Below are 26981 nucleotides of genomic sequence, written 5' to 3' on the forward strand. Positions count from 1 at the left end.
AAGCTGTTATTGAGGTGCCAAAGGTCGAGCAGAAGAATTGTAGAGGACGCTTAAGCTCCGTCTTAAGGGTATGGCACGATAGCATATTGGGTTAGGCTTTCCATTCTGAGCATTCTGAGACCTTTGAAGCCCACTTTTTACTTTTTGCATTTTTTATTTAATCAATTAACAAATTAATTACAATTATTCTATTAACTCGTCATCGCCTATCACACACCAATCAATCATCAGTCACTAGAGCCACAAATTAGCGTGATAAGATTTTTTTTACGCAGCCCCCGATGATTTCCGACACGTGGTGCCGACGTATACGCCGATGGCTTTTCGACAGAACTAGCTGTATACTCTGTTGCGTAAAATGAAAAAAAAAAAAAATAGTTATAGCTCTCCACTGGGAAGGGGAAGAGGGCAAAAAAAGGGGCAGAGGTAAATGTACAGTGCTCGCTAGATGTAGGCCCCATCAGAGGTGTGTATAGTTGTCGGACCTACGGGGCTGCAAAGAGAATGCGACGGTTCTACTCAAAGCTGCAGTCAATCTCTTCGCTCCCCTTGCATCGTGTGCTGTATACTGTATATTTTACGCAGGAGGCAAAGGGCAGAACGGAGTAACGGACCAGGTAGGCGAGTGGACGTCGATACAGCGATCGTGACAGGACGACGACTTCGGTTCAATCGCTTCGTTCGCGGACAGTTGACGAGTGCCGCGCCCTGGAAAGTAAATGCTCCACCCCGTTTGTACCACGAGTCTGCGATTGATGAAAACTTTGCAGAATAACACGTCAGAGGTCGTGGCGATTACCGCTTGGTGAAGACAATAGGGCTGCTTTCACAGAAAATGGAGGCTTTATTTAGAAGCTAGGAAATGACAATGATATGAAATAAAAGTGTCACCAAAACGCCCATTTCCACAAGTCCGCTGCAGTTACGACATATTCAGATTTTTGCAGGGCAATCTGTTACAGTCACGTGACTTAGATGAGCTAAGCCTGGCCCTTTAAAATTGTGCATTCACTCAAATAAGGTACTGTGAACCTGCATTCGTTTTCACTTTCCTGTTACACAGCTGAATATATCTTCCCTCTCCAGAAACTTCCGCAAGCAAACTATGCAGTTGAGTTGCTTCTCTAAAATTCATGTTCTACAGCAGACATTAAGCATGAATGCATCAGCCCCGCTGGCTTCATTCCTACTCTGATTTAGGGTTCAGCACGCTTCCGCCTCTTTTTGCACATGTGTTGCGAACATTCCGCGAGAGGGCAGTGGCCTAGGCTGCGCGTTCCGTTTCGTTGTTTTGTTTCGTATTGTTTTAGACTTTTAGTGCGCGCCGTTTGAAGGGGAGGAGCAGTTCGAACGCCCATGCTCTTCGGTGGGTCTCCCCGTTCGTTCTTGCGTTTACCCTTGCCACTCCAGACGGCGGGGCTCTGCCGGCATCGACCTTGGGCCCCGTCCCTCGGGTTCCCGGAATCCCGTCTCCCGGGGGGGAGAAGCCGCCGGCCATAAACAAGCGAGAGAGGTCTGGGTTTCGTCGCGTTACGCGACTTGCTGTGTACTAGGCCAGCACGGTAAGGAACCGAAAGTGTCTGTTAGCCCCAGATGTCTAGCGTGCATCCGGTCCACTTGGCGGAGGATTGCGAAACCGCGTAGGGAGGAATTTCGGGGTGAGGGAAAAGACCCTGACATCAGTTCTGAGCTTTCCTATTCGTTAAAACTAATGTCAGGCGGGAAGCTGTAGCGCAGTTTATTTTTGCGTGTGGAAAGGGGCGCGGGTAGATCGGTGAACTCGTGAAGAGACCCGCGCCCGAGGGCTTTTTGCTCTAGCTACTCGTAGCTGTCAGGCGCTCGGTCGGGCCGAGCGCGGAGGTAGTGGCCGTTGAGAGCTGGTGCAAGGCGCGCCAGTTTGACTGTTGGGACGTGGTGTCCCTCGCCTCTGTGCAGGTGGTCGGCTAGGCCGGCCGCGATAGTTTGGCCGTACTGAATCTTGTACCCATCTGTAAATAGCCTGTATAAAAGTTCTTCGTTTCTCCCTAAATCGATTCGCCTGGGAGTCACTTCATCGAGAAGCCCTTCAAGCGGTGCATCCAATTGCTGGAAAACACCGGACCAACACCACCGGCACAACTTTACTTCTGACATCACGAATTAAAATGAAATGATTTTCACTGCACGAAGGCTTACATAATCTTCCGTCGTCCACTGTCTTCTGTCGGTTCCCAAGGGAGAGAAAGCTTTAATGCAATAGATATTTTTCCTTCGAATGTGGGCCTCTAAGTTCAAAAGCCCAACGCTGGTGGCGATCTCCGACGCTCGGCGGACAAGGAGATTGATCCTGTTCCCGAGTGATTCTATCTCTCACAGCCTACAAGAGGGATTCCTTTGGGCCCCGGCAATCAGTGGACATTTGCAGAGCTTGAGAAAATCGAAGCCTTATGGATGAAGCGGACATTTGCTAAAGTGAATTAACGACCATATATATTGGTAAAGTGGAGCTTGAAGGCCCCTGAAAACTCTGTATTCGGTGCTGTCCAACATAGTCTCGTCATAGTTGGGGGAGGAGGATAGAGAACTGGTATGCACCAAAATGCGAGAATAAATGATATCAGTGCAATACATTACGATAGGATACAGTACAATGCGGTCAAATATACTATAATACAACACAACACAACACAATACAATTTTATTCAACGTGAGGTACAGGTACTATCTGAGCCCGCGAAAGCGTCGAGCGCTTGTGGGCGGGTCACATAGTCGTATGGTGCAATTTTCGACACCAGGCCGCAGGTAGGGGTGGAGAACTGCGATCGACAATGTCGCGTTTTCCATAAACGCTGAAAAAGAACAAAAAACAGCAGAAAAGAGTCATAAAGGCACCACTAAGAACAATGAGCTACACTACAAGCGGAAGCTCAGCTGAATACCATTCATAAGCTCGTGGAGCAGTGCCGTAATGCTCGCAACCTGAAAGTATCAGCAACTCCTGCGGCATCTGCCCTCGCAAATTAGTTCGATTCTACTTATCCGCTCCTTCACGCAACGCCTTTGGAACCTCTTCCTTGGCAGTATCCCCATGTCACCGACGACTGACCTCTACGTATCACGCGCAAAGCTCATCGTTCAGTGAGAGAAACAGAGCCTCCTCTCCCAGCAGACTCCATAGGCGCACTTCAAGCTTACGTGGACGCAAGCACAGAAGATCTTATGTTGCACACCAGTCTTCTTTGCCCGGCTCTATACCTAATGCACGCTAGATATGTTCCTAAATCACAGAGGAACCGCTTCCCTCTGTGATAGCAGAGCTCGTTGCCATTCGTGACGGCTTGTCCACTTTAAAGGACCTCCTTTGTACTCCACCAAACTGTCTTCTCCTATATACCGACTCAGCACAAGCTGTAAGGGCTCTACGGCGCATAGCCTGTCCCCTGGGGCATTGTTGTCGATGTGTGCACCATCGTGAAATCGTATCCATGCCCAGTCCGAGTTGCGTGGGCTCGACGCTGTACGCACCATCTTAGGGAAGCGGACAGTGCGTCCCATCCATTATAAGGGCCATACCCGCTTCCTCTACAGAAATTATCCGCAGCAGGCGCCGTACTGCCTAAAAAGTAATTCCTCCGCTTCACGCGGGTTTAATTCCACCGCATGGATCCAACCTTCCCGGCGATTTAGCTCGCCGTGAGGAGGTGGCGTTGAGGAGAATCCGGGTGGATGCTGCGCTGACGCCTGCGGTCAGGGCCTCCTGGGCATCCCAGACCCTGCTTCTGAACTGCCCTTTCTGCAGGCCCCGCTTCTGCTACAAAGGCGACATTAGCTCACTTTCTGCCTACTTGCCCCTGACTTCGGGAGGCACGCAAGCGACACCTCGGCATTCAGGGTCTCCGCCCCAACCGACCGCCAGACACTCGAATCTGGACCCATGAGCACCAGTACCGGGCCCTGTTGGCATTTGTAGCCGACACCGGCCTGCACATGTGCATACAACTCTCTTATGGCGAAGGGCATATTTGCGCAAGAAATAAAAAAAAATCAACAATGAGCTAGGAGGAATACACAACATAAAACGAGAAACATTGTTGACCGTGGCATAATTAAGTAGCGACAAGGAAAGGGAATATATAATGATAGATGCAATGCAAACACACTGGAGTGCAGACATAAAAAATAGCACACGCAAATAAGGCCGGAAACAGCTCAGGATGTACTATCGGCAAGAAATGAAACGCGAGCAAGACAATTGCAACGAACAGCAAAATAAGAAGCTCTTAACCAGGGACAGCTCAACACTAGCAGAGGGCAGTTTCACTTCGAAAGCGCGAGGGCTATTAGTCAGAAGTGTTTATCAACCTCACTTGTGATTGCACTCCAGGAGCAAGTATGCAGGCGTTTTTGGGTTGCCACCTCAGTTTTCTTGTTAGCGTTTCATTCGTTGCTGATAGTACAAGTGCAAGTAATGGTCAGGGTAGTAACTTAACGTCAGTACGTGGCAGCAAGCGAAAGGTAACGACTTGGTAAGTGCGTAATTGGGAGTACAACAACGCTGAACCGAGTAATTTAGCCTTTTTTTTTACTTGAAAAGGAAGTAAGTAGCATTATAAGTGATGAGTCACTTATGATGAGCCATAAAGCAGATTAATTACTCTGAGAGATGAATTACGGCGTGCGCGAATAAACGGTAAAGCGCAGCGGAGGGATCGGTTTTGGAGTACAGGAACGGAGCCGTGCGGAAAACTCGCGTAGACTGATGCCAGGCCGATCATCACACACTTTTAGTTACGAAAGCGTCTATGGAGAGTAGGAATGAAAGACCCTGAGACATGATCGAGGTGCCTCACTCCTACGGTTAAGGCGTATGCTTGCCGTATACTTTGGCCGTGGCTAAGCTCTGAGACTACCAAGTTTGGTGACGGACAACAAGTTCCATTAATTGCTCTTGGAATTCCTCCCCTTCGCGCAACCCTCATTAAGCATGTAGTGTGGTAACTTACGCAGATGCAGCCATTTCAGCGGAGATGACACAGGAGATTGTGTCTTAAACAAAGAAGTCATATACAAGAAGCCCTCTAGGCAAAAGGCGCCGTTGAAACGGTGTGAATACATACATGGGCACTCGATCGCCTCTATATCAGCTGCCACTACATGGCGCTTCATATTTCTAAATCGTGCATTTGCAGTGCTTTCGGGGGGACTACAGGGACGGCATATGCTGCCTGTCCGCACGTACAACACACCTCTGATAAGGGATACGCAGACTGCAGAGTGCCGTCCTTGGCTTTCTAGCACTAGATGCATGTGCGTTGAAAACTGTGACAAAACTGTGGGCTCCCGCAGCTGTAAAGTCAGCTCACGCATGTGGAAAGTTTGACGTTATCGTCTTTTCCGGACTGGCATCGCTTTCTCTTCTTTTTTTTTTTCTGGCATCCTCTTCTTTTTTCGTTTCGTGGAAATGTGAGGGGAGGTTGCGACAAACGTATACGTGATCGCGGCTCAGTGTCGAAACACTCCGCATTGGCGCGGAGTCCACAGCTGTGCGCGAGCTGCATCGTAGTGTTGCAGCGTATTGTTTTATTTAGTAACTGTGCATTTTGATTCAGCTCCAACGAAACCATAGCTCAGCTTAGTTTTCATTTTCTTTTTTTTATAGAATACTTTTACACGAAAAAACGCAGCTGGGTGTGTGTAACATAGCCTTCTCAAGCCGCCGACTTCCACTACCAAGTTAGCGGGGCTTGTCGTTTCATTTTTGTGAACTCTTTCCCTTTAACTTGATCATTTTCACGAGCCTATATTGCCCAAGATTCTGTAGGGACAAACGAATCAGGTTGTTTTTGCGTGAAAATGACGTGCGTCATATAATTTGAAATATATGCATAACGTGATACAAATGAAAAAAAAAAATATGTACAGGGTGTTTCACCTAAGACTTTACACACATTTTAAGATTTAAAAATACGCTTTTTGAGTTCAGAAGAGCGCTTTTTTCGGCATAGAATTTTCAGCGGCGTAGTATAACATTAGATTTTTGTTAGCTGTCTAGTAGAAATGCACTGAGTATAAAAAGAACAACACGAGACAAGACTTCACGAAGCGCAACCATCAACTCTATTTTATTATGTAAAATGAGACATATGAAGGAAACAAAAACAATCAAGGAGCATGCGTAAGATCCTCATCTTGTGTAAACGGCAGGAACTGTTTTCGAAGAAAAGCCATCTCTTTGGCCGATAGCAGTATTGAAGGCGTGCTGACGCAACATTCGCTACAATTAACTATAAGAAAATCTTCATTATCTTTCTGCTGATTCTGCCTGAGCGCGTGGCTAGCACACGTGTTGTTTCGAGAAGTGATTTGGAGTGAATTGTAGCGAAGGTTGCGTCAACACGCCTTCACTACTGCTATCGACGAGGGAGATGGCTTTTCTTCGAAAACAGCTTGAGCCGTTTACACAAGATAAGGATTTTACGCATGCTCCTTGATTGTTTCCGTTTTCTTTATATGTCCCATTTTTCATAATAAAATTCACTTTATAGTTGTGCTTCCTCCAGTCTTGTATAGTGTTTTTCTTTTTATACTCAGCGCATTTCTACTACAGCTAAAAAAATGAAATACTAACTAGCCCCAGTTGTCGCATTGTTAGTACATCAGAATAGAGCTAAGACGTGCTAACTAGGAGGCTGGTAACTAATATTTAATACTTAACTTCTTATCTATTACTGTTAAGCTCTTTAATTATTGAGAGGCGTGTAGCCCACTGTATACGTAATACACATATCAGTATTTATAATTTCAAAAACGTGGTTACCTTCGGCGCTGTGGCCCAACAAAATTTGGCTACATCGCGCCAAAATACATCTGCATTCGAGAAGCTTGCAAGCGAAGGAACTTCTCCAGTGTATGTGACTCGCCGAAACAGCCAAAATTTGTTGGGCCAGAGCGCCGAGGGTAACCGCGTTTTCGAAATACTAAAAACCGATATAGATATTACTTGCGGTCGGCTACACTCTTTTCAGTAGTTAAGGAGCGCAATTGTAATCGTTAAAAAGTTAACTATTCAATATTTGTTAACCAGCCTGCTAGTTAGCAAGTCTTATCTGGTTCCTGGTGAGCTACACCGCTGACAATGCTATGCCGAAAAACCGCTAGCTCTTCTAACTCAAAAAGCCCATTTGTCAAAAGTCTTAGGTGAAACACCCTGTATAGTAGTTGACAGCGAAAGTCCATTGTCTGCAGTGCGTTCTATTGCTTCGCTAATCAATCGCAGCAATAAACTAAACCACAATTTCACTCTTTCACTCTATTAAGCAAGCGAAAACATCAAAATTCTGGCACATGTGGTTTTATCTTGTGATTAGATTTTTCGTTATGTGACAAAAAAACCTTTAACAGCGACTATTTGTTTGTCATGGAGGAACAACGGGTGCCGGTCATGAATTTCAGCAGGGTTCCACTGAAGGCGTAAGTTTTATCTGACAATGTAAAAAAAAAAAAAAATTCAGAGTTACTTTTCGATTCACTTTAGTATTGGCCGTGCTAAAGGCACTAGCATGCAAATTCTCTATTTGAGCACAGTGATCTTCCGTACGGGGAACTTTCAATACTTCCGTTAACTTGAGGAGTTGGTTTTGGCGAAAAGAGAATTTTTACGTAGTTTCAGAGAGTTCCAACAACCGAAATTGTTCCACTCCTTTTTGAAATTGGCGGCGCTCTCAAGCTGCTGCTTGATGCTTGATGCTTGAAGCTGATGCTTGGAGTCGGGATTTTTTGTTCGAATTCAGAAAATTATCAGTTGCGACATGTAGAACGTCACAGTTTCAGCTGTGCGGCCTGCGGCAGCGGACGCTCCGTTAGAACAGGCAGCGCTCCAAGGGCTTCGCTATCCATGGTTCATCTCGCATTCACTCCGTGGCCCCAGTATAAAAAGCGAGGTCTGGAAATTTTCCCTCTTTTTTTGTTTCTTTATTTCGAATCGCCACACGTGAGTTTCCAGACCTACTTGGTTTATGTCTTGGCCAGTTCCTTTTCCCCATAGGGTGTATTTCCGCAACAATGGCGGGCACAGTTTCTCCGCCAGAAGCTAAATAACATGTACAGAATATCCCCAGATATTCCCTACACACAGATGCCATGAAAAAAGTGCTACATCGACTAAGCTACTTCACCTGACAGCCGCGAAGACTGGAAAGCCTTGCGTTCCGCCGTGCACAAATCGGGTTTGCCAAAAGTAACCAACTAAGGGGATTCGTTTTTTAGCCGCTTGGTGGAATAATTAATTATATATGTATTTCAGGTACCCTCATGGTCACACGGCATTACTGAGGGGAGTGGTACATAGAAAAAAATGAATTGGTTAAAGAAGGGCTTAACGCACAGAGGAAAAAATAAATTCTATATACGATTTCGACGAAATGAAAGAAAATAACTAGAAGAAATAAACACTAGAATAAATACATATACCAAAAAAGAAAAAATTCGAACAAGGAAAACCGGGAGCAAATTGTAATGAACGCTGAAAATATGAAAACTAATAACATTTCCATTAGTGCAAATATTGAACCCGCAACTGGGCATGGTACAGAAGGTTATAAATGTAACCCGTTGTTTTCGCCTTTAAAAATTTTTGTTTTCAGCTTTAGAAAAAAACGTAACGAAACAAACATTTTTTTTCATTTTTTTAGTTTCATATTATGAGACGCGAGGAGGCAATACATAAATTGGGATAATTATCAAGTTACCATTCAGTTCAAGAACACGTTACATAACCGAAAAAAATAAAAAAAATCCTATCTGTTACTACGCAGAGAACGTGATTTTCTATAGAATGCTATATATTTTGCGACAGCGAAACCCGCTCATTTACGAGTAATTCAAGGAGTATTGTTTTCTCTCTCGACAGTTCTAACTAAAGATAGCTTACACTTTAAGAAAACGATGAACTTGAGGAGAAACATGTTGCACTGGTGCGATGCAAGTAGTCGAGAAAGCTACATCGCCATCTTACGGTTCAACAAAAAAGTAATAATAGAGGAAACTTGCATCGCATGCATGCATTGACCTGAAATGTTGAAGATATGTTATGACAGCGGGGCGGTTTAATAGGGCGAACATGACGAAAGCTTAAATCTAGTAGGCTCATTGTGCAACCATGGCAAATGTAACGAAACAATTACATACCGCAATTTCCTTCCGTCGTTTAAACATATCTGCGCACAGCCTTCCCACAGCCGCAAATTGCACTAACAATGATGTGGCTGTAGAAACAACGGCAGTGCTCGGCATCTATGGCGCTCGTCCACGTGTCCATTAATCGCGCCTACTGCGTTTTTCTCACGCGTGAGGCTCGGGTTTGCGTTCACATTTCTACAGTAAATTCGCTTCGAACACTTCACGCTTTTATTTTGCACTTGTGCGTGTTAGCTTGAGCGTAGTTGTTAACTTGTACACAGTAAGTAAATAGATAATAGCTTTCGCTACTATACTCTTTTTTATCATTTCCTGCATCTTTTCGCCTTACTTTTCCTCCTACCCTCTCCCTTTTATTTCCACCGGCCGCAGTTCATTTTTCATAGCAAAGCCATGCATTTTCTTGTCCCTTTGAAACGATCGATAACTCTTCCAATCCGATGCTGTCCCCTAGCACGGACAGAGCCTACAACCCCCAATACACGGGAGTGCAGAAAATTTTACAGTATTCTCCAAGTTAGGTAAAACTCCGATACGACTAAACTGCGAAATATAGCTGGTGAGGGCTTAGAAAGAAAGCTCCCAAAATTTTCGCCCTCTACTGGAGAGAACTGACAACAGCAACTGCATCGCACCTTGCTTTGTGGTGTGCTAAGTGAAGTGACGTAATATTAAATGTGTTAATTTGTACCGTTGATCTAAGCGTCGCTGTGTTTGGGACGTATCGGGAGCTGTGGAACACTGTTTTATGAGTTGGAAAGACGCCGATGCGCTGTGGAACGCCCTTACGTGCAACTCTATATGATAAAACAGTCGTCTTTGCTTATCTCTCACGGCTTACAGTACCTAATAGCATCTCGTAGCGATCACGTACTTTTATTTCTGTTTCCATCATTATCGACTCACAGTTTGTGGAAAACGCGCAGGTTGGAACCCCCAGGCTCAGCCAATTTCTTATCTGAAACGGCACATCGCTGAAGTCACGTCCAACATTATAGGACAAAAATTTTGAAAATTTTAAAATTGTAGGATACCGTGATGGAAATATTGAAGGTAATGGTCACTTCTTCTGATATCTAGCAAAATTTTTTAAAGTGTTTCCATCGATCGCATCGAACAGTTAAAACAGCCATAGAAACCAACGGGCAACGCTTTTGACGGTAGAAAAAAGGTTAATACAAAAAAAAAAAAACGCAAGGGTGCCGTCGGGTGATGTGCGGGTATATTGATTGCTATAATGAAATCTTAGATTATATGAAAAAACTGCGTTCATCAAAGGTTTCCCGCTCAAGAATGCTTTTGTACAGAATTGTTGGGTACGTCTTTTCTGAACTCGTTCTCGTTGCAGACCAGTGATTTACCTTTACTGAGCATTTTGTTTTCTAAATTTCGTGAGCTTCCTTTCAGACACAAGAGGAAGAGTTAACGATAAGCATGTTGACAAACTGTGCCGTCTCTATGCTCTATAGCGAACATGTGTACGACGCACACGAAAATCAGCATCCAGACGCTCTATAAATAGCCTCTGTGTAGCGGTCGTGTCGGCGAAGGTTTTAAGTGATACCCAGAAACAGGATATTGATGCAAAACGATCATTTTTCTGCACAGTAGACTCAGCAGTAGAGGTCGTCAAAAAAACAAGCGATACGTGTTTACTGAAAGGCTGGCTTACTAAAATTTAATATAATGGACACTAGAATTGAGTTAGCTGGAGCTGCATAAACTGTCACCATCCATCCGTCGCTGCTTACCCCTTTCTCGTTGAGGGGTGGGGCGGCCTTACAACCTGGGTCGCGTTTAGCCGCTCCAGGCCGGCGTGTGACCTGACACGTACGCTCCCGAGGGGCATAGTTACAACCCCCCTTCTCTTTAATACAGTTTTCCTCCTCCTCCTCCTGAAGGGCGTGTGCTCTCTAAGTCCATCCAGTTTTTACGCTTAACCTCATTCTTCAATATTAAGGCGAGCGCCATTAATGGCTCCTACTGTCGTCTGTTAACAAAGCGTGTCACACATAGAGTTTCTTACTATTACCTAGAGGGAAAGCTGGCAGCCAGTCTATGGGAGTTTGCATGGAGATCCCTCGAGACCACTTCAGCCACCATGGGCGCTCAAAGCATCATGGGGCGGTGAGCTACCGACTGCAGAACTTCAACTTTTGGCCAAAAATAATGCAAAAATAAACGCTATTCGATAATCAAGAATGTCCTAACGTTCAATATCCTGTCTGTAAATTGCAACAAACGATCAGAAAAGCATTTAAGTGCAAAGTTCGCCCAAAATAAGGCATGGCTAGCTCTCCTATTGGCCAAGTAATGAACACTACAAAAACTAATATTTCGTAATTAACAGGCTCACTTTTAAAGGTAAAGATGTTTTAAAAAAAAAATGTTGTTGCTTAAACACTATAAGAGGTTTTTTAAAGGCATTTCAGAAAAGTGAAACCTTTTATTGGCGTCGTGTGTCGTTGCGTTTTCACTACTATGAGTTTTGCACACTGCGTTCGCGCGAAAGTCGTCTGCGCACACACGAACAGCGTTTTCGGAATGAAACGTCTTAGTAGTGCCACTCCGTGTTCCCGAAAAATTACGACTGTCCCGCAACAAGTAGCTCACCGTCCCATGATGCTTTGAGCGTCCATGGTGGCTGAAGTGCAGCGCCGCCAGCTTTCCCTCTAGGTAATAGTAAGAAACTCTATGGTGTCACATGCGTTTAACTCTGGAACTAAAAAGAAAGAAGAAAACCAATGGTTGCTTCAGATAGAGGAGGGAAAAATGGACCTATAAGCCAATTTTGATGACTGTAGATTAATGAGTAATTAATTATAGCCAAAAATCTCCAAATTGCATGGAAATAGTGCAGATGTCGATATAGCCACGGGAACAATGTGAAGTCACATCCACCGGAAGTCGTCTCGGCATAGTGAAAATTGCCACAGAATGGTCGGAAAAACGTCGGATTTGTGTCAAATTAAATGGAAACATGAGTATTTAAGCGTAATTAACGCTTAAGATCCCTGAAAGATGTATAATTTGGGTAAGGTTTTCCTTTCTTGTCCTGCGTCGTTTTTGCGCGATTGCAATATGCATTCCATTGTCAACCACCAACTAGCCCGCCTTCACTTGTTACATCGATATAGCCATGGGAATGGTGTGACGTGACATCCACCGGAAATCGTCACGGCATAGTGTCCTCGACTTTCGCCTCTCAACACTTTAGTTGCAGAAGTGTCCTCGCAATTTCTTTAATATATTTATATGGCTATTTCTAACTGGATGCAAATAACTAATATGAGCGAGGAACCTAATTGCAATGGGTAAAAAGTTAATTGTTAAACTTTAGTCAACCAACTTAGTTATAGGTTACATTTTAAAGTTTTCGAACTTCCGACACGTTTGACTATAACGCCGAAGAAACTTCTTTTACCTCAAAAATTTCAAACGTCGCTTAATATCTAGCACCCGGTCCATATGCAATATTCTAACCTCAATATGCTGCACGGACGGAATAAGAATAGGTTGATCTCAGGGCTTTATCTATAGAGCACTTCTCCTGTAGCCGAGAGGTCGAAGATTAAACCAGCAGTGCGTGCAATTTTGTTTACTTTATTGCTTGATTACTTACGGCAGTCGTGGACGCCGCTAAAACTGCTAGGGTATGACCTAAATATGGCTGACGATATCTACTTAATTTTACATAGTTACCGACCTGAAAGTTGGCTGACGATATCTACTTAATTTTACATAGTTACCGACCTGAAAGTTCGTTCTGAAACACAAAGCACCTGTTCCGTTGCATCATTGCATATAGCTACGGGGTCGGAAGAGATATTTGTTTTGTGTCACCAAGATCCACACAAGCCCACGCTGAATTTATTTTATTTCTCTGACGCAAAATGTCAGAAACTATTGTGCGACTTCGTTCTGTCCTATGAGAGATTGCGCTGCTGCGTTCATGTCACCGTCTTATTCAGTACCTTTGTCATCGTACTGAGGGTCAGTATAATATTTGCTTTTCGAGGCATCAGCAACGAAGGTTTTCAGAGATATTCATCTCCTAGCAAAAAAAAACAATAATTTTGCTTTGTTTATAGGTGGCTATTAATGCCAAGAACGTTAAGTATGCACAAAATAGACGGATTTTGGATTGGATTGTAAAACGTTTATTGCCAACAGTCTGAAGGGCATATAGGCCCCCCGCCTAAACGACGGCCAGAAAGTCTTGGCTCCTGGCGGCGTCTTCGGCCAGTTGGACGACTTTTGTTTGAGTCTCCGGATCGGAGCTGAGTAGGAGAGCCTCCCATTGTTCAAGTGACTTTATTTTTTGTCCCTCCAGGGGGGCAAAAGGGCATTTCCAGAGAATATGGTTGAGATCCGCTTTGGCCTTACATTGCTTACACTCGTTTGAATATTGTCCCGGATAATAACGGAGAATAATTTTGTGTGTGTGTATGTGAACAACGTATGGAAGACAGGTGCCCGAAACAAACATTGATGTTAAGGTTGAAATTCGACTTTTTGCACTGATGCTGGTCGGCCTCATAGAATGAAAAGGGTCCCTTGACAACTACGCCTGGTATTTTATGCTTAGACAAACAGAGCTAACAGCGTCATAGAAATTCGCTCGGCGTACAAAAAGCCAGTTAGCATTTTCGACGATTCAGACCCACCTATATAGTGCCTGGAATAACAGTTCAAGAATCCACATCCAGGTTCAGCCCTCCAAATTTCTGCCCCTTAATTAAACGTACCCTTTATTAAATGCGTGAAGTCTATTCCTGTTTTTTTGTGTGGCTATATCAGATGAAGCAATAATTTAGCGATAATAGCGATATTTTCCCCGGGCCTCTCAATGAAGAATTCAAAAGTATGCTGGTACAACGTTCTTGCACAAAATTTTAAATATTGGAAAACTGTACGGTACATTTATGGAAATATTGAAGGTTAGACGCCAAATGTGATCCCGCGAATTGAGAAACATAACCAGCGTCCAGTATCCCTCCCCAAAACATCCCAAAGGTACCACTACCACCACCATTGAAGGGAATGGTCCCTTCTACCGATGTGTAGCAAAAAAGCAAAAAAGTTAATAGCAAAAAAAAATGCAAGACTGCCGACGGGAGGCCGGCGCATATATTAATTGCTACGATAAAATCTCACAATGTATGAAGAAATTGCGCTCATAAACCCTGTCCTCTTCAAAAATGGTTTTGTCCAAAATTATTGGGTATGAATCAGATATAAAGTTATGCTTCCTTTTATGGTATTTAACGTCCCAAAGCGACTCAGGCTGTGAGGTACGCCGTAGTGGAAGGCTCTGGAAAGTTTCAACCATCTGGGATTCTTTAACTTGCACTTACATCGCACAGCACACGGGCCTTCAGCATTTCGCCTCCATCGAAATTCAACCACCCCGGCCGGGATCGAACCCGTGTCTTTTGGATCAGCAGCCGAGTATCATATAACCACTGAGCCACCGCGGCGGCTTCCAAGTTATGCGGCACTGCGTAGAAGTGGATATAACTTTTTTTTTTTCAATTCAGTGTTCCTTAAGTGAGACGTTTGCGGGCATAATTGAAGTTGTTCTTGTAATTTAGCTCAAAACTGCCACCAGTCAGTTTAACCAAACTCAAAAATTCGAAACTCATAATTCGACATTCATTAACGAAATAGGGTAACAAATAGGGAAGAAATGTAAATAAACGAAAATGTTTCCTTCCCTCTGGATGCAGCAATACGAAAAAATTTCCGTGGAAGGTAAATCTGCCTCCGACAATTACAAGGGAACAATGCTCACGCAATGCGCTGTTCTTTCGCAACTTTTTTCGTCGCTCAGCACTCCACAAATTCATTTTCTCCGGAGCACATACTTATGCAGGTACTCAGACTTGTATAACAGTCATAAATATATGCAGGTACCCCCTCCGGGGCTTAGTGAAATTTCAACACATATAGGTTGGTCAAATGTTTAGGGGAATCCCCCAAGGTTAAGTAGATTTTTAATAAGGAGGCAATTAATCATTGGAATCCACCCAAGCGCAGCCTATGGCTACGAAGGAAAGATATACAACATTCTCAGAAGAGTCGCAGTTAAAGAAAGAAAAAACTTTAACTGCGAAATTTCTGAGAATGCTGCATAGCTTTCCTTTAATAATAATAATAATAAACACCTTTATTTTCAGATAACAGAATACAATCTTTAAGACAACTCTGCCCAAACCATAAAGGCTTGTAGGGCAGTACTCGGCAATCGATGAAAGACAGATATATTAAACAATAGGTGTTACAAAGCAAGCAAACAATGATAAACCGCAATACCTAAGGCAAACAAGAACACTGTTTGTAGCTGTTTGGCTGCTTTTGGGTGGATGCCAATGAGTAATTGCTCCCTTATGGCAATATATTGTGTCCGGAAAGTAATGCAATTATTTTTTTTCGGGCACTTCTATCTGTCCTACTGCATTCGAATTGGTTGGGTTAGGTGGGGGAGGCTTTCAGCTTTTCACCACTGCCTAGCGTAGTATGCTCCAAGCTCTGGGAGCGTCGGATCGCTGTTTCTGTGTACCGACTGGTAGTTCTTGTGTCACGACGCGCGAACAACGGTACGCGATCAAGTTCTGTGCTAAACTCTATAAGAATCTTGCCTACACCAACCAAATGATTCAACAAGCCTACAGGAGTTCTGCTTTGTGATATTCTCAAGTTTGACGGTGGTGGAAGGCATCTAAGGCGGGCCGGGAAGACGTCGATGACGAATCCCGCTCTGGTGGCCATCAACGAGCAAGAGTGACGAAAATGTGTCTTATGTTCGTGATCTTTTGAACACCGACCATCGAATGAGTGTGAGGGTGATAGCAGAGACTCTAAATATTCCAGAAACCACCGTGCACGACATCATAAGTACGTGGATTTGCTAGACAGAGATTACGCAAAAGGGGTCCTCGAAGCGCGAAAGGAGATTGCCGATACCTGGCAATTGTACCACGACACCGCTCCCAGCCACACTTCTCTGCTTGCTGGCCAAGCACAACTTGGCGATGCTGAAGCGGCCCCACTTAGTCATGACCTGGCTTTGGCAGGCTTTTTCCTCTTCCCGAGAATCAAGAGCGCCCTGAAAAGAGTCCGTTTTGGCCACATCGAAGTGATCAAAACCGCCGCGACCAAGGCACTAAACGAGGCTCCTGTCAAAGCCTTCCAGGATGCATAGAGTGCATGGCAGAGTCGCTGGCAGTAATGCGTAGATGCCAAAGGGGACTACTTCGAAGAATTTTAGAAGTTTGTAACGATATCTCGAATAAATTATTTTCTACGGACAAAATTGTATTACTTTCCGGAAACGTCCTGTATATGGCGCTGGTTAACACACTCAAGGTTAGATCACACGTAAACTTGAATACCCACAAAAGCAAATGATTTGACAGCCGTCACTGTAGCTCAGTTGGTAGAGCACTGGACACATAATTCGGAGGTCGTGGTCTCGGCTCCCACCGGCGGCATGTGGTCTTTTCTTCTGCTTCTGTAATCAATTATACTTTAGCGATAAAATATTCATTAATGATCACCATTGATTAAAACCACATATTAAAAACAATCCCCTATGCTTCTTGGGTTCAGAGGCTGTTGGCTTCTCTCATATGTATAATGAGCCCCTCATTTCCCTTCCCTTGTCTGCTTAATTGCTTAACGAGGGCCTCGGTTCTGGCAGCCTTGATGCCATATAGGAAGCACCAGAGGGTTCTCACGCAGCTTCCACCCTCGTCGTTTGTTGACGTACCACGTCAAGCCAGCGGTAATACAGGACGTACTACGTCCGCCGCTTATAGACGAGGGTAGCGCAGGTGACCATTTTCAAGGTTAGGTCACAAGTAAACTTAAATAGCACCAAAAGCAAAAGATTTGACGCCGCCGCCGCAGCTCAGTTGGTAGAGCACCAACGCGTAATTCGGAGTTCGTAGGTTCGGCTCCCCTCTGTTGCATGTGGTTGTTTTTCTGCTGCTTTTGTAATCAATTATCCTTGAAGCGCTAAAAGTTTCTCTAATAACCTCCACTGATGAGCACCACAAATTAAAAAAAAAAATCCCTTGGCTTTTTGGATTCTGTGGCTGTTGACTCCTCTCAAACTTTATATATATAGCACTTGAGTTTACGTGTGGCCTAACTTTGAAAGTGTTCACCAGCGCCACCTCGTTCAGAAGCAGCGGACGTAGTACGTCCTGTATTACCGCAGGTGTGACGTGGAACGTCATCGAACGGCGAGGATGAAAGCTGAGAACCCTCTTATGCTTCCTATGGCATCAAGGCTGCCAGAACCGAGGCCCTCGTTAAGCAATTAAGCAGACAAGGGAGGGGAAATGAGGACTCATTATACATATGAGAGAAGCCAGCAGCCGCAGAACCCAAGAAGCATAGGGGATTTTTTTTTTTAATTTGTGGTGTTGAGGAACGGAGATCATTTATAGTACGTATAGTAAACTGGTTGGTTTATAGGGTTTAACTTCCCAAAGCGACTAAGGCAATGAGTGAGTATATATATATATATATATATATATATATATATATATATATATATATACGCGTTCTCCTGTTCCCTTCCAGTTGCCGCTGCTTGTTTTGTGGGGCCCTCGGAATATACATGGTTGCCGTAGGTCGCACGCTCCCATCGCTCGTCACTTTATGCTGCGCTGAAAATTTTTTTTCTTCGCTGAGATTATTTTCCACCAACCGATTATGTAACCGTCCCAAATAGACTGCAGCTCGCGCCGTAATACATAAAGCGGAAATAGTGCAGCTGAACTTCCGGCGGCAAAGAACGCAAACGCGACGCAGCGTTCACAATGACCGGAAGCCTCCGCTTGCTAGCGTGACGAAGTTTGCACAAAAATTCCGACCGGCTGCGCCGTAATCACTGGCGGCCTCTGCAGCCTTCCTCTATGCGCGATGCGTTAATCACGATAATCAAAGCTGAGTTTTAATTCCGTGGGCGTGGAACAACAGGGCCCGGGAAGAGACTGGGAATCGCTTCCTATTGTTATGCAAACTCATCTTCCATATAGATAAAATGCGAGCAAAAACACGCAATAAATACATCAGGTGCGATTCCTTTCTAATGAGAAAACGAAACAGGCCGCGAAGGAGCCTCCATCGGCGCCGTGTTTTAATCATGAATAAGAGAACTTGCACAGGCACAAAAATGTACGGGATGAGAGTAAAAACCCTGATGTACTGTCTGCATCCCAGAGCTGCCTTCGCTGAAAGAAAAAAAAAGTCTCGAACACAAACTGCAGGCGCCCTCCGTGAGCTTTAATAGAACCGTACTCCTATGTGCTCCCATGCTCTAGCAGCTTCCATCCGTCCACCTCCAATGACAGCGAGCAAAATATAGATCGCGTCGTAGGGAGCGCGCACAACAAAATAAGAAGAAAAGTGATGGTTGGTTCGTAGTAGGCCTCCCGAATTCTTCCTTCAGGCCGGCAGCGACGAGCAGAAGAAAAAAAAAAACGTATTTTTGTCTTCGCCGCCAAGCACCGGTGGCGATCAGCGAGTGGCGTGATGACGGCGGCCGCCAAAACGCCGGCAAGCATCCGTCAAACGACCCGCGCCTTTTACTGCCTTCCCATTGGTTAATGTTGTCACGTGAGTGGTGACGTTGCGTTGCACTTGTTTTTCTCGCGGAAGATTGACGCGCACCCGCGCTCGCGGAGGGGTGTGACGCGGCCTCGACGTTCCCGCGTTGCGCACGACGACGACGACGCCGCCCCCTCCGGCGTGACAGCCGGCGGCGCTCTCCTCCGCAACGCGCGCGCGGCGGCAGAGGGACTTTTTAAGCGTGGCCGCGGGGTACTCCTGCCAACAGTTTCGCTTTTCATGCTGCCGAGGAAGAGCGGCGCAGCTCGGGGCTTGCTTGAGAGGTTGCCTTGCCAAGTGTGCCGGGACGTTAGACCACCGCCGTCATGCTCGTAGTGCTCGTCGCTCTGCTCGTCGCGCTGGTCGACAGAGGTGAGCGCTACGCTCCACATGTTTACGTCTGCGCCCCACTGGGCCATTGTGCCTGCTTTGTTTTTTTTTTTGTTTTCCCCCGGTTTGGGCGTTGCGCGTGGTGCGTGTGTATGCGTTTGATGCACGAGGCCAGACAATGGTTTCGTGTCTCTGTGCGTCCTCCCTACGTTCGTTCTCCTGGATGTCTGGGAAATAATGCGTGGAGTCCAGTAGTGTCGATGGTTACTCTTCAGTTTGAACGGACGGAAGCGTACTGAGGGACGAGGACACAAGAAAGGAAGACAAACCTGGATCTCGCACATATTTGGATTTCCGAATTGGATGTGGATCTCGCAGATTATTTTTTTTCGTTCCATGAACTACCGCACACGTAACACGTAACAACGCTGTCTTTCTATTTTTTTTTTTTTGGAATTGTACACTTTTCTCAGACATTTTTATTGGCAGTACGTGACGAAAATAAAATCCTTAGATTTTCACAAATCGCAAACAAGGTGGGATGTCGTCGGCTTATATTGGTGTCGTGGTACTGGAGCTGTACCGATTAATATTTACTAAATGGTGTTTGGTTAACGTGTTGAAGAAAAACTATTAAGTGATTTTGAGTGAAACGCATATGACCCTCATTATAGTGCGTAAAAAAATAACATGGGGAGAAAAGCCATTTGCGAACAACTGTGGACGACGCTTGAAAATATTTATTGAATTATGTCGCAGAAACAATGCCTAACAGTCGCGCTCGGAATGACACCTTCAGGACCATCCAAGCAAGAAAGTGCGGTGCTTTGCTTGTTTATTTCGCCTGTTGTAAAATTGAAGGAAAGGAACTCATTGCAGTCGATGTAAGCTTTTGTGTACTCACTGTTCTGATGATGATGGCGATTACGAATTTATATGGTGCGAAGGCAGCACTGGCCAAAGAGCGCCATGGCACAAGATATTTTCACCTTCGTAAGATGGTGTCAAGCTTTTCTCAAGCTTTTAACCCCAAACAGGTCGATCACCATGGCCAGGGGAAAGTTGTACCCATCGTATCATCAGTGGGTACCCGGCGGCACTGGGGATCGAACCCCCGCATCTAGGGTGCCTACCCGCATCTCCCGCATACGAGGTGGACTTACTTTTCTGCGTGTTTTGTTTCGTTTTTAAAGAAATTTTCGCCGAACAGTCATACGGTCCGACTGAGTAGAGCGGAGAACGCATGATACAAAAATCAGGTCTGGATTGAGAGGAGTTCTTCACAGCATATTGCGCACGCATCCTGTCTCAGCCAGTCACGTGGGCTTGCTGCGCCAAGGTGACTCTAGAGTCGAGGGCACCCAGGCCTCCGCTTGCAGTGTGGCCGACAGTCGACGACTTTCTCGCCAAAACACTTGCGCTGAAATCGAAACGCTGCTTCAGACTTATCTAACACTTCGTGCGGCCGGATGTGCAATCAATTCCAGGAATGCACTAGAGGCACATACGATCTTTTTTTTTTTTTACCTTGCCTAGATTTCACAGAAGCTCAACGAGCGGTGCTCTCCGCGAACATTCACAGCACCAATGACTCTCACAAAGCAGCTTTTTTGGTTTCCAATGAGCTTTTGCTGACCACCCTGTGCGGTGGTTTGCGGTTAATGATTGCGCCCGCTGATAGGACGTGACAAATAAAGCAGACAGGTGGAAATCAAAATATGAAATAAAAGTGGAAGAACTCGAGATGCTGCACTATCGCCGACTTCAGTTCTGAACTCAATCGACTCATGCTTCTTCAACAATGAATTATATGTGTATATATTTCCCTCCTGGTCGAAACGTTGAATACATGTGTAAGTTTGCCAATGGGACTTCCCCAATTCAGTTTATTTTGATCAGTTACCTTGAACATTTTGATATCACTTATATATATATATATATATATATATATATATATATATATATATATATATATATATATATATATATATATATATATATATATATATATATATATATCCAAGCATATATATATATATCCAAGCATATATATATATATATATATATATATATATATATATATAATTTATTACAAAGCAGAAGAAAAAGCAACCACATGCCACTGGTGGGATATATATGTAAGGTAGCACTTCTTCCTTACAAGACATTTATTCATCGAAGTTTCGCCTGACAATTACTGTTAGGCTCCTAAATTATTGAGAGGCATGTAGCCCACGGCAAGTAACACCCATATCTGTTTTTAGAATTTCGAAAACGCGATTACCCTCGGCGCTGTGACCCAACAAATTTTACCTATGTAGGCGAGTTACGTACACTGGAAAGTTAGCTTCGCCTGCAAGCTTCTCGAAAGCGCATGCATTTTGGCGCGATGTAGCCCAAATTTGTTGGGCCACAGCGCCGAGGGTAATCGCGTTTTCGAAACTCTATATACTGACATGGATGTTACTTACAGTGGGCTACACGCCTCTCAACAATTAAAGAGCCTAACAGTAGTAGTTAAGAAGTTAACTATTGAACATTAGTTAACCAGCCTGTTAGCACGGCTTAGCTGTATTCTGATGCACTACCGTTGACGATGCTGTGCCAACAAAAAAGCGCTCCTCTTCTAACTCAAAAAGCCTATTTTTAAAATTTGTGTAAAATCTTAGGTGAAACACCCTGTAAATGTATATACTTGTTCATTTCATTTGCTGTCCCTCACTACGTAAACCCTCGAGTAATATATATATATATATATATATATATATATATATATATATATATATATATATATATATATATATTATTCTGCTTTTCTAATCAATTAGCTTTAAGCGGTAACATATTCAGTAATATTCTAAATCGAACAGCACAAAATAAATTAATTAATTAAAAATCTCCTCTGTCCCTTGGTTTCTGTGGCTGTTGGCTTCTCTTAAATATATATATATATATATATATATATATATATATATATATATATATATATATATATATATATATATATATATATATAGACATTAACCTGCCAGCCATTGACTGAATATTTGATTTAATTATATAACGATGATCTATACACGGACCAATCCGTATGTATACATAGAAACGTGTGAACGAGGCGTTTACGTACTGCGTGCACTCGTTCTCGTGCCGACTCTTCTATATGTAGTAACGGGGTCTGGTGCACCGGAGATAAGGTTGCGCGAACCCGGCCCCATTGCATGAAGAAGAGTCCGTGTCAGCGCGCCCTCCAAAAGAGTACTGCGATTTCTCTCTCCCTTGCGTGTGGCGCTGGTTGCGAGCGGTTCGAGCGTGTGCCGCCGCGACCGACGAGTGTTATACCGTATTTATACTGGGATAATGAAAGCACTTTTCCGCCAAAAGAAAATGAGAGGAGGCGAAGAGGGGGGGGGGGGGGGGGGGGTGTAATTCGAGAAGTGCGTTCAGAGCAAGGTGTAAAATTTACTCTGTGGTCAATGGGTACATTGGTTTTCGAGGAAATGAAATGGAGCAGTGTCTGTCTCACATATCTCGGTGGACACCTGAACCACGCCGCAAGGGAAGTAAGGAAGGTGGGAGTGAAAGAAGAAAGTGGTGCTGTACTTTAGGTCTCGGGAATAATTTCCATCACCTGGGGATCTTTGACGTGCACTGACATCGCACACCACACGGACGCCCTTTGCGTTCCGCCTCCATCGATACGCGGCCGCCGCGATCGGGTTCGAACCCAGGTACTCCGGCTCGGTAGACGGGCGCCATAACCACTAAGCCATCGCGGCGGGTTGGTCAGTTAAAATTTTCCTGAAATTTAGCGATTAATTTAAAAAAAAACGCGGTTGCGTCAGTTGGCGCTCATTGCTAAAAGACACATTAGAGCTCAACAAGACACAGAAAGGGAATACCTGACGGAACTATAATGTAAGAGATGCGCTTATTATGCATGCGAATGTGTCCGTTATGCGAGTAAATAAGGTACATGGCTCGACGGAACTTGGGTTTTCGCGCTGACCCTGCCGTTACGCTACCTTCTTCTGCTTGGTTCCGGGTCTAGCTAGGGCTTGCACCGCTTCCTGTAATGACCTCCTTCCGGCAAACACCGGCCGTGTTTTGCATCAGCGTTCACTAACAGGAGGCGGCAACGTTTATTTTGTCAGCTCTGCGCTTTTTATTTCCTTCTTTCTTTTTGTTTAAGTTGGCAGTGACCTTGAATGCGAAGGTTGTTGCTAGCGAGCTGCATCCGGAGTGATTAATCGAAACAACGTTCACTATCAAAACACGCGTTACCTCCACATTTTTTGCTGCCTTATTCGTTCTCTTCGAGGCTCTTTTTATCCAGGGTTATTTCGCGGTGCACTAGCATTTTGTCTATTTCAGGCAGTACCATGTATCTGCTTGTGATACTGTGCGTCCAATTGCTACCAATCAACAACCCAGCCACATCCTCTCCCCACTCATCTATCTAGGGGGCTTGCCACCCACCCACGCTCTAAACACGAATAAGCCTATGTGGGAATAAAAAGGGAGTAAGCCCTCTTCTAGCGCTATCCTCTAGAGGTAGTACGCTAGGGAGATTACACCCCTTTGACTCCTTTCTGTTCGGAGTGCACCGCCATCTTCGACCCACCTCCGCTCACCTTCATCCTCTATAAAAATGCTGCCGCGTGTATGAAGCCTCGGCTTAGTAGAATCATTCAGTAGAGTGAAACAATTAAAGCACTCATTGAGGGTAAATTCAACTGCTTTCGTCTGATCGTCCCGTAAGTTTTTGTTCGTTCTTGAACCTGCCACTTGAGCAATACCTGAAGCACACAACTCATCATCATTTATTTATTTTTTTACCCTTAAAGGCATCTGTTGAGGCATTACATAAGGGGGGGGGGGGACAAGGCAAATGCAACTGAGAATAATACGTTAATACAACAAAACATAATGTAATACAATAAAATGAAGACCGATACATCACAATACAACGTTGGTCAATAATGAAGGGCGCAAGGCTGAATTAGGTGGTAACAACAACAGCAATTACAAGAAAAAGAATAAGTGTATCTGGGTGAAGTTTGAGAAGTATCTTTTATTCAGTACAGTGATTAATTAATGCCTGTCGAAATTTAGTAGCGTCGCACTCGTTAACACTGTAGTCAAGTAGCAGGTTCCAATTTTCTATTGCAGTTGGAAGAAAAGATTTATTAAATGCCAAGGTCGATCCATGTATACGTTGAATGCTGAATGCTGCGTTCAATGCTGCGCTACGTTAGCTGTACGCTAAGCTTTCAGTGTTTCCCAGTCTGCTTTCCTCTCTTTATTGCCTAGAGCACTGGGTACGTGACCTTTCCTCGGGCTGGATGCAGGTAAAACCGTTCTCTCTGTCAATGATACTAGTCTAGTTATGGTTCGACCCTGCCAGCCTTTTTCCGTTTCCTGAGTCGCTCTGCCCCCTTTCCAACCTTTCGTATGCGTGCTCATGGAGTCACAAGCTCTCCATACAACCTTGGGCTTGGGATAACCTCTTTCGTTAACCATCGCAGTGCTAGCCTAGTTAAGGGCAAAAATGTTCCCTTTTGCTGGCTTTTTACCTCTATCTCTCTCTGTCTGTTTAATGCAAGCTGCTGATGTCAAGGTATATCTGTTAACGATAGTCAGTGTAAACTTCCTAATGTGGCCCACCTCGAACAGCTTGAAAGCAGTTAACTCAAAGCACACGCAGCACACAGGTGAACATAAATGACACACCTAGTCTAGCACTACAATAAGACCTCCTGACATTAACTCGAAAACTAAACTGATTCGAACAGCGACGCATAGAAAAAGTTATAGCTTGCTACAGTTGAGGAAACATTTTGAAATCAAGCAAGAGAACACCTAACATATCCTCGAAAGCACGAACATTTGAAGGTGCCGCGGTGCTGTGCAGTAATGGCACGGCGGGAGCTACTTGGCCGCATAAGTGGATGCTGCGAACTTCACATCGCATTCTTTGAACAGCACCGTGCATAGAAGCGAAGCCGCTGCCGACATACGTTCCAATATCTGCGCCGTTATCTCTTTTCAAGATCCCACCGCTGTATCGGTGTATCTATACGGTGCCTTCTTTCTTCGCCTACAGATGATATCTAGCTAGCATCGAGCAGCGGTGTGGCCTTGGTGCACGGGTGCGCTTTCGGTATTCTTATCGGGTGGCCCGACAAATCGACGCATGCGATGGACATTGCGTGCTATCGAGCTCTTATGTATTGGACTCTCATGACAGAGGCTTATTGCTGGCTTTAAGCGCACTTCGCAGTTCCAGCCAGCACGCCTGCTCTGGCAACAGGTGCCATGTTGTACAGAAGCTGTTTACATAGCCTGCGAAGGGCAAGCATTCTGCTCGTCCAATTTAGCGCTCATCATCATTATTCTTTTCTCTCTGATAAGTCCTTCAACCTGCATAATACGCTTAACCGGTTGCGTTTATTTCTCTCAGCGCACGCATGAGAAGGCCGCATCGGTGGCTCAGTGGTTATGGTGCTCGGCTGCTGACCCGAAAGACGCGGGTTCGACCCCGGCCGCGGCGGTTGAATTTTTTTGGAGGAGAAATTCCAGAGGCCCGTGTAACTGTGCGATGTCAGTGCACGTTAAAGAACCCCAGGTGGTCGAAATTTCCGAAGCCCTTCACTACGGCGTCACTCATAGCCTTAGTCGCTTTGGAACGTTAAACCCCATAAACCAAACCAAACCAAACGCATGAGAAGGTGTGCCCGAAGCTGTTATCGTAATGAATAGATATTATACGGTTCCGGCATTTATTATTTTTGTTTGCACGTTTCGAAAAGGTGTCCCATGGAATGTGACATACTGTTTTCTAAACGTGTTCATTGTAGAATGTTCTATAACACTTATCTTTACTCTTATTCTCACTCTTCCTGGAACCTCTTATCTGCGTAAGCTACCGTCGCAATGTGTCCAAGTCAGCGCTTGGAAAGGCCCTCTACGATTATGCATGGATATTTGCCAAACGTGAAGAGACGACGTGTAGATGCGATATCGAGGGACTCATTAGGACCTTTGTAAGTAAAAACGCCTCGCTCGAGGTAATTAAATTCGGAGGTCGTGGGTTCGGATCCCACCGGCGGCAGTGGTTGTTTTTTCTTCTGCTTTTCTAATCAATTAGCTTTAAGCGATAACATATTTAGTAATATTCTAAATTGATCAACACCACAAAGTAAATAAATAAATTAAAAATCCCCTGTGCCCCTTGGTTTCTGTGGCTGTTGGCTTCTTTCTAATGACGTCAAGGAAGAAGCAAATAAAGGACGCTGTAAGAGACATTGCCCCTCATGCAGTTTCCGTAAAATTTGTTGCGTCACTGCAGTGCCGAGGGAGATGCTATGAACACGAGGCGATGAATCGTAGACCTGTTTCGTAAACTCCAAGAGCGCGTGCCAAGCACACACGTGTGGAAGTCATCGCCTCGCGCTCATAGCGTCTTCCTCTCCGCTGCTAGAAAATTGCGAGGCAGAATGTTTTCATGGGTTTATGGGAGTTTAACGTCCCGAAGTGACTCAGGCTATGAGGGACGCCGTAGTGAAGGGCTCCGGCAATTTCTACCTCCTAATATGTGTCTTTCATCTGCAGAGTATGTTCCTAAGCTTCTATCCTATCCTTCTATCTTATCGCACCTCGTGTTAAACTGCAACGAACTCGCGCGCTGTGCATTGCACATCGTAGTCTTCATCAACTTACATCTGAGGCGCGAACAGATCAGATCAGCTTAAGCTCGATCAGAGCTTAACCTAAGTATAATATCGCCGCCAGACTAAAATTCGTGCAGGTTTTGTTTTGTTTTGTTTTCTTTCCATTGCTGCGTAACGATTGGC

The 26981-nt window shown here is 44.7% G+C and overlaps 1 protein-coding gene across 2 annotated transcripts in view; it reads left to right on the plus strand.

Moving 5' to 3' along the window:
* Positions 1-18907: 18907 nt before the first annotated feature.
* Positions 18908-26981, plus strand: part of LOC149363722 (carbonic anhydrase 2-like) — a 98490-nt gene continuing 90416 nt past the window's right edge. The window contains exon 1 of one of the 2 annotated variants that reach the window (XM_089573675.1): positions 18908-19167. In XM_089573675.1, the coding sequence (XP_089429801.1) occupies positions 19122-19167 (46 nt within the window). In that variant the 5' untranslated portion in view covers positions 18908-19121. The remainder of the gene's footprint in view (positions 19168-26981) is intronic. The other variant, XM_089573676.1, reaches the window with a different exon arrangement.

Source organism: Amblyomma mixtum, chromosome 2, assembly GCF_055824585.1.
Source record: "Amblyomma mixtum isolate Tamu chromosome 2, ASM5582458v1, whole genome shotgun sequence".
NCBI classification, from domain to species: domain Eukaryota; kingdom Metazoa; phylum Arthropoda; class Arachnida; order Ixodida; family Ixodidae; genus Amblyomma; species Amblyomma mixtum.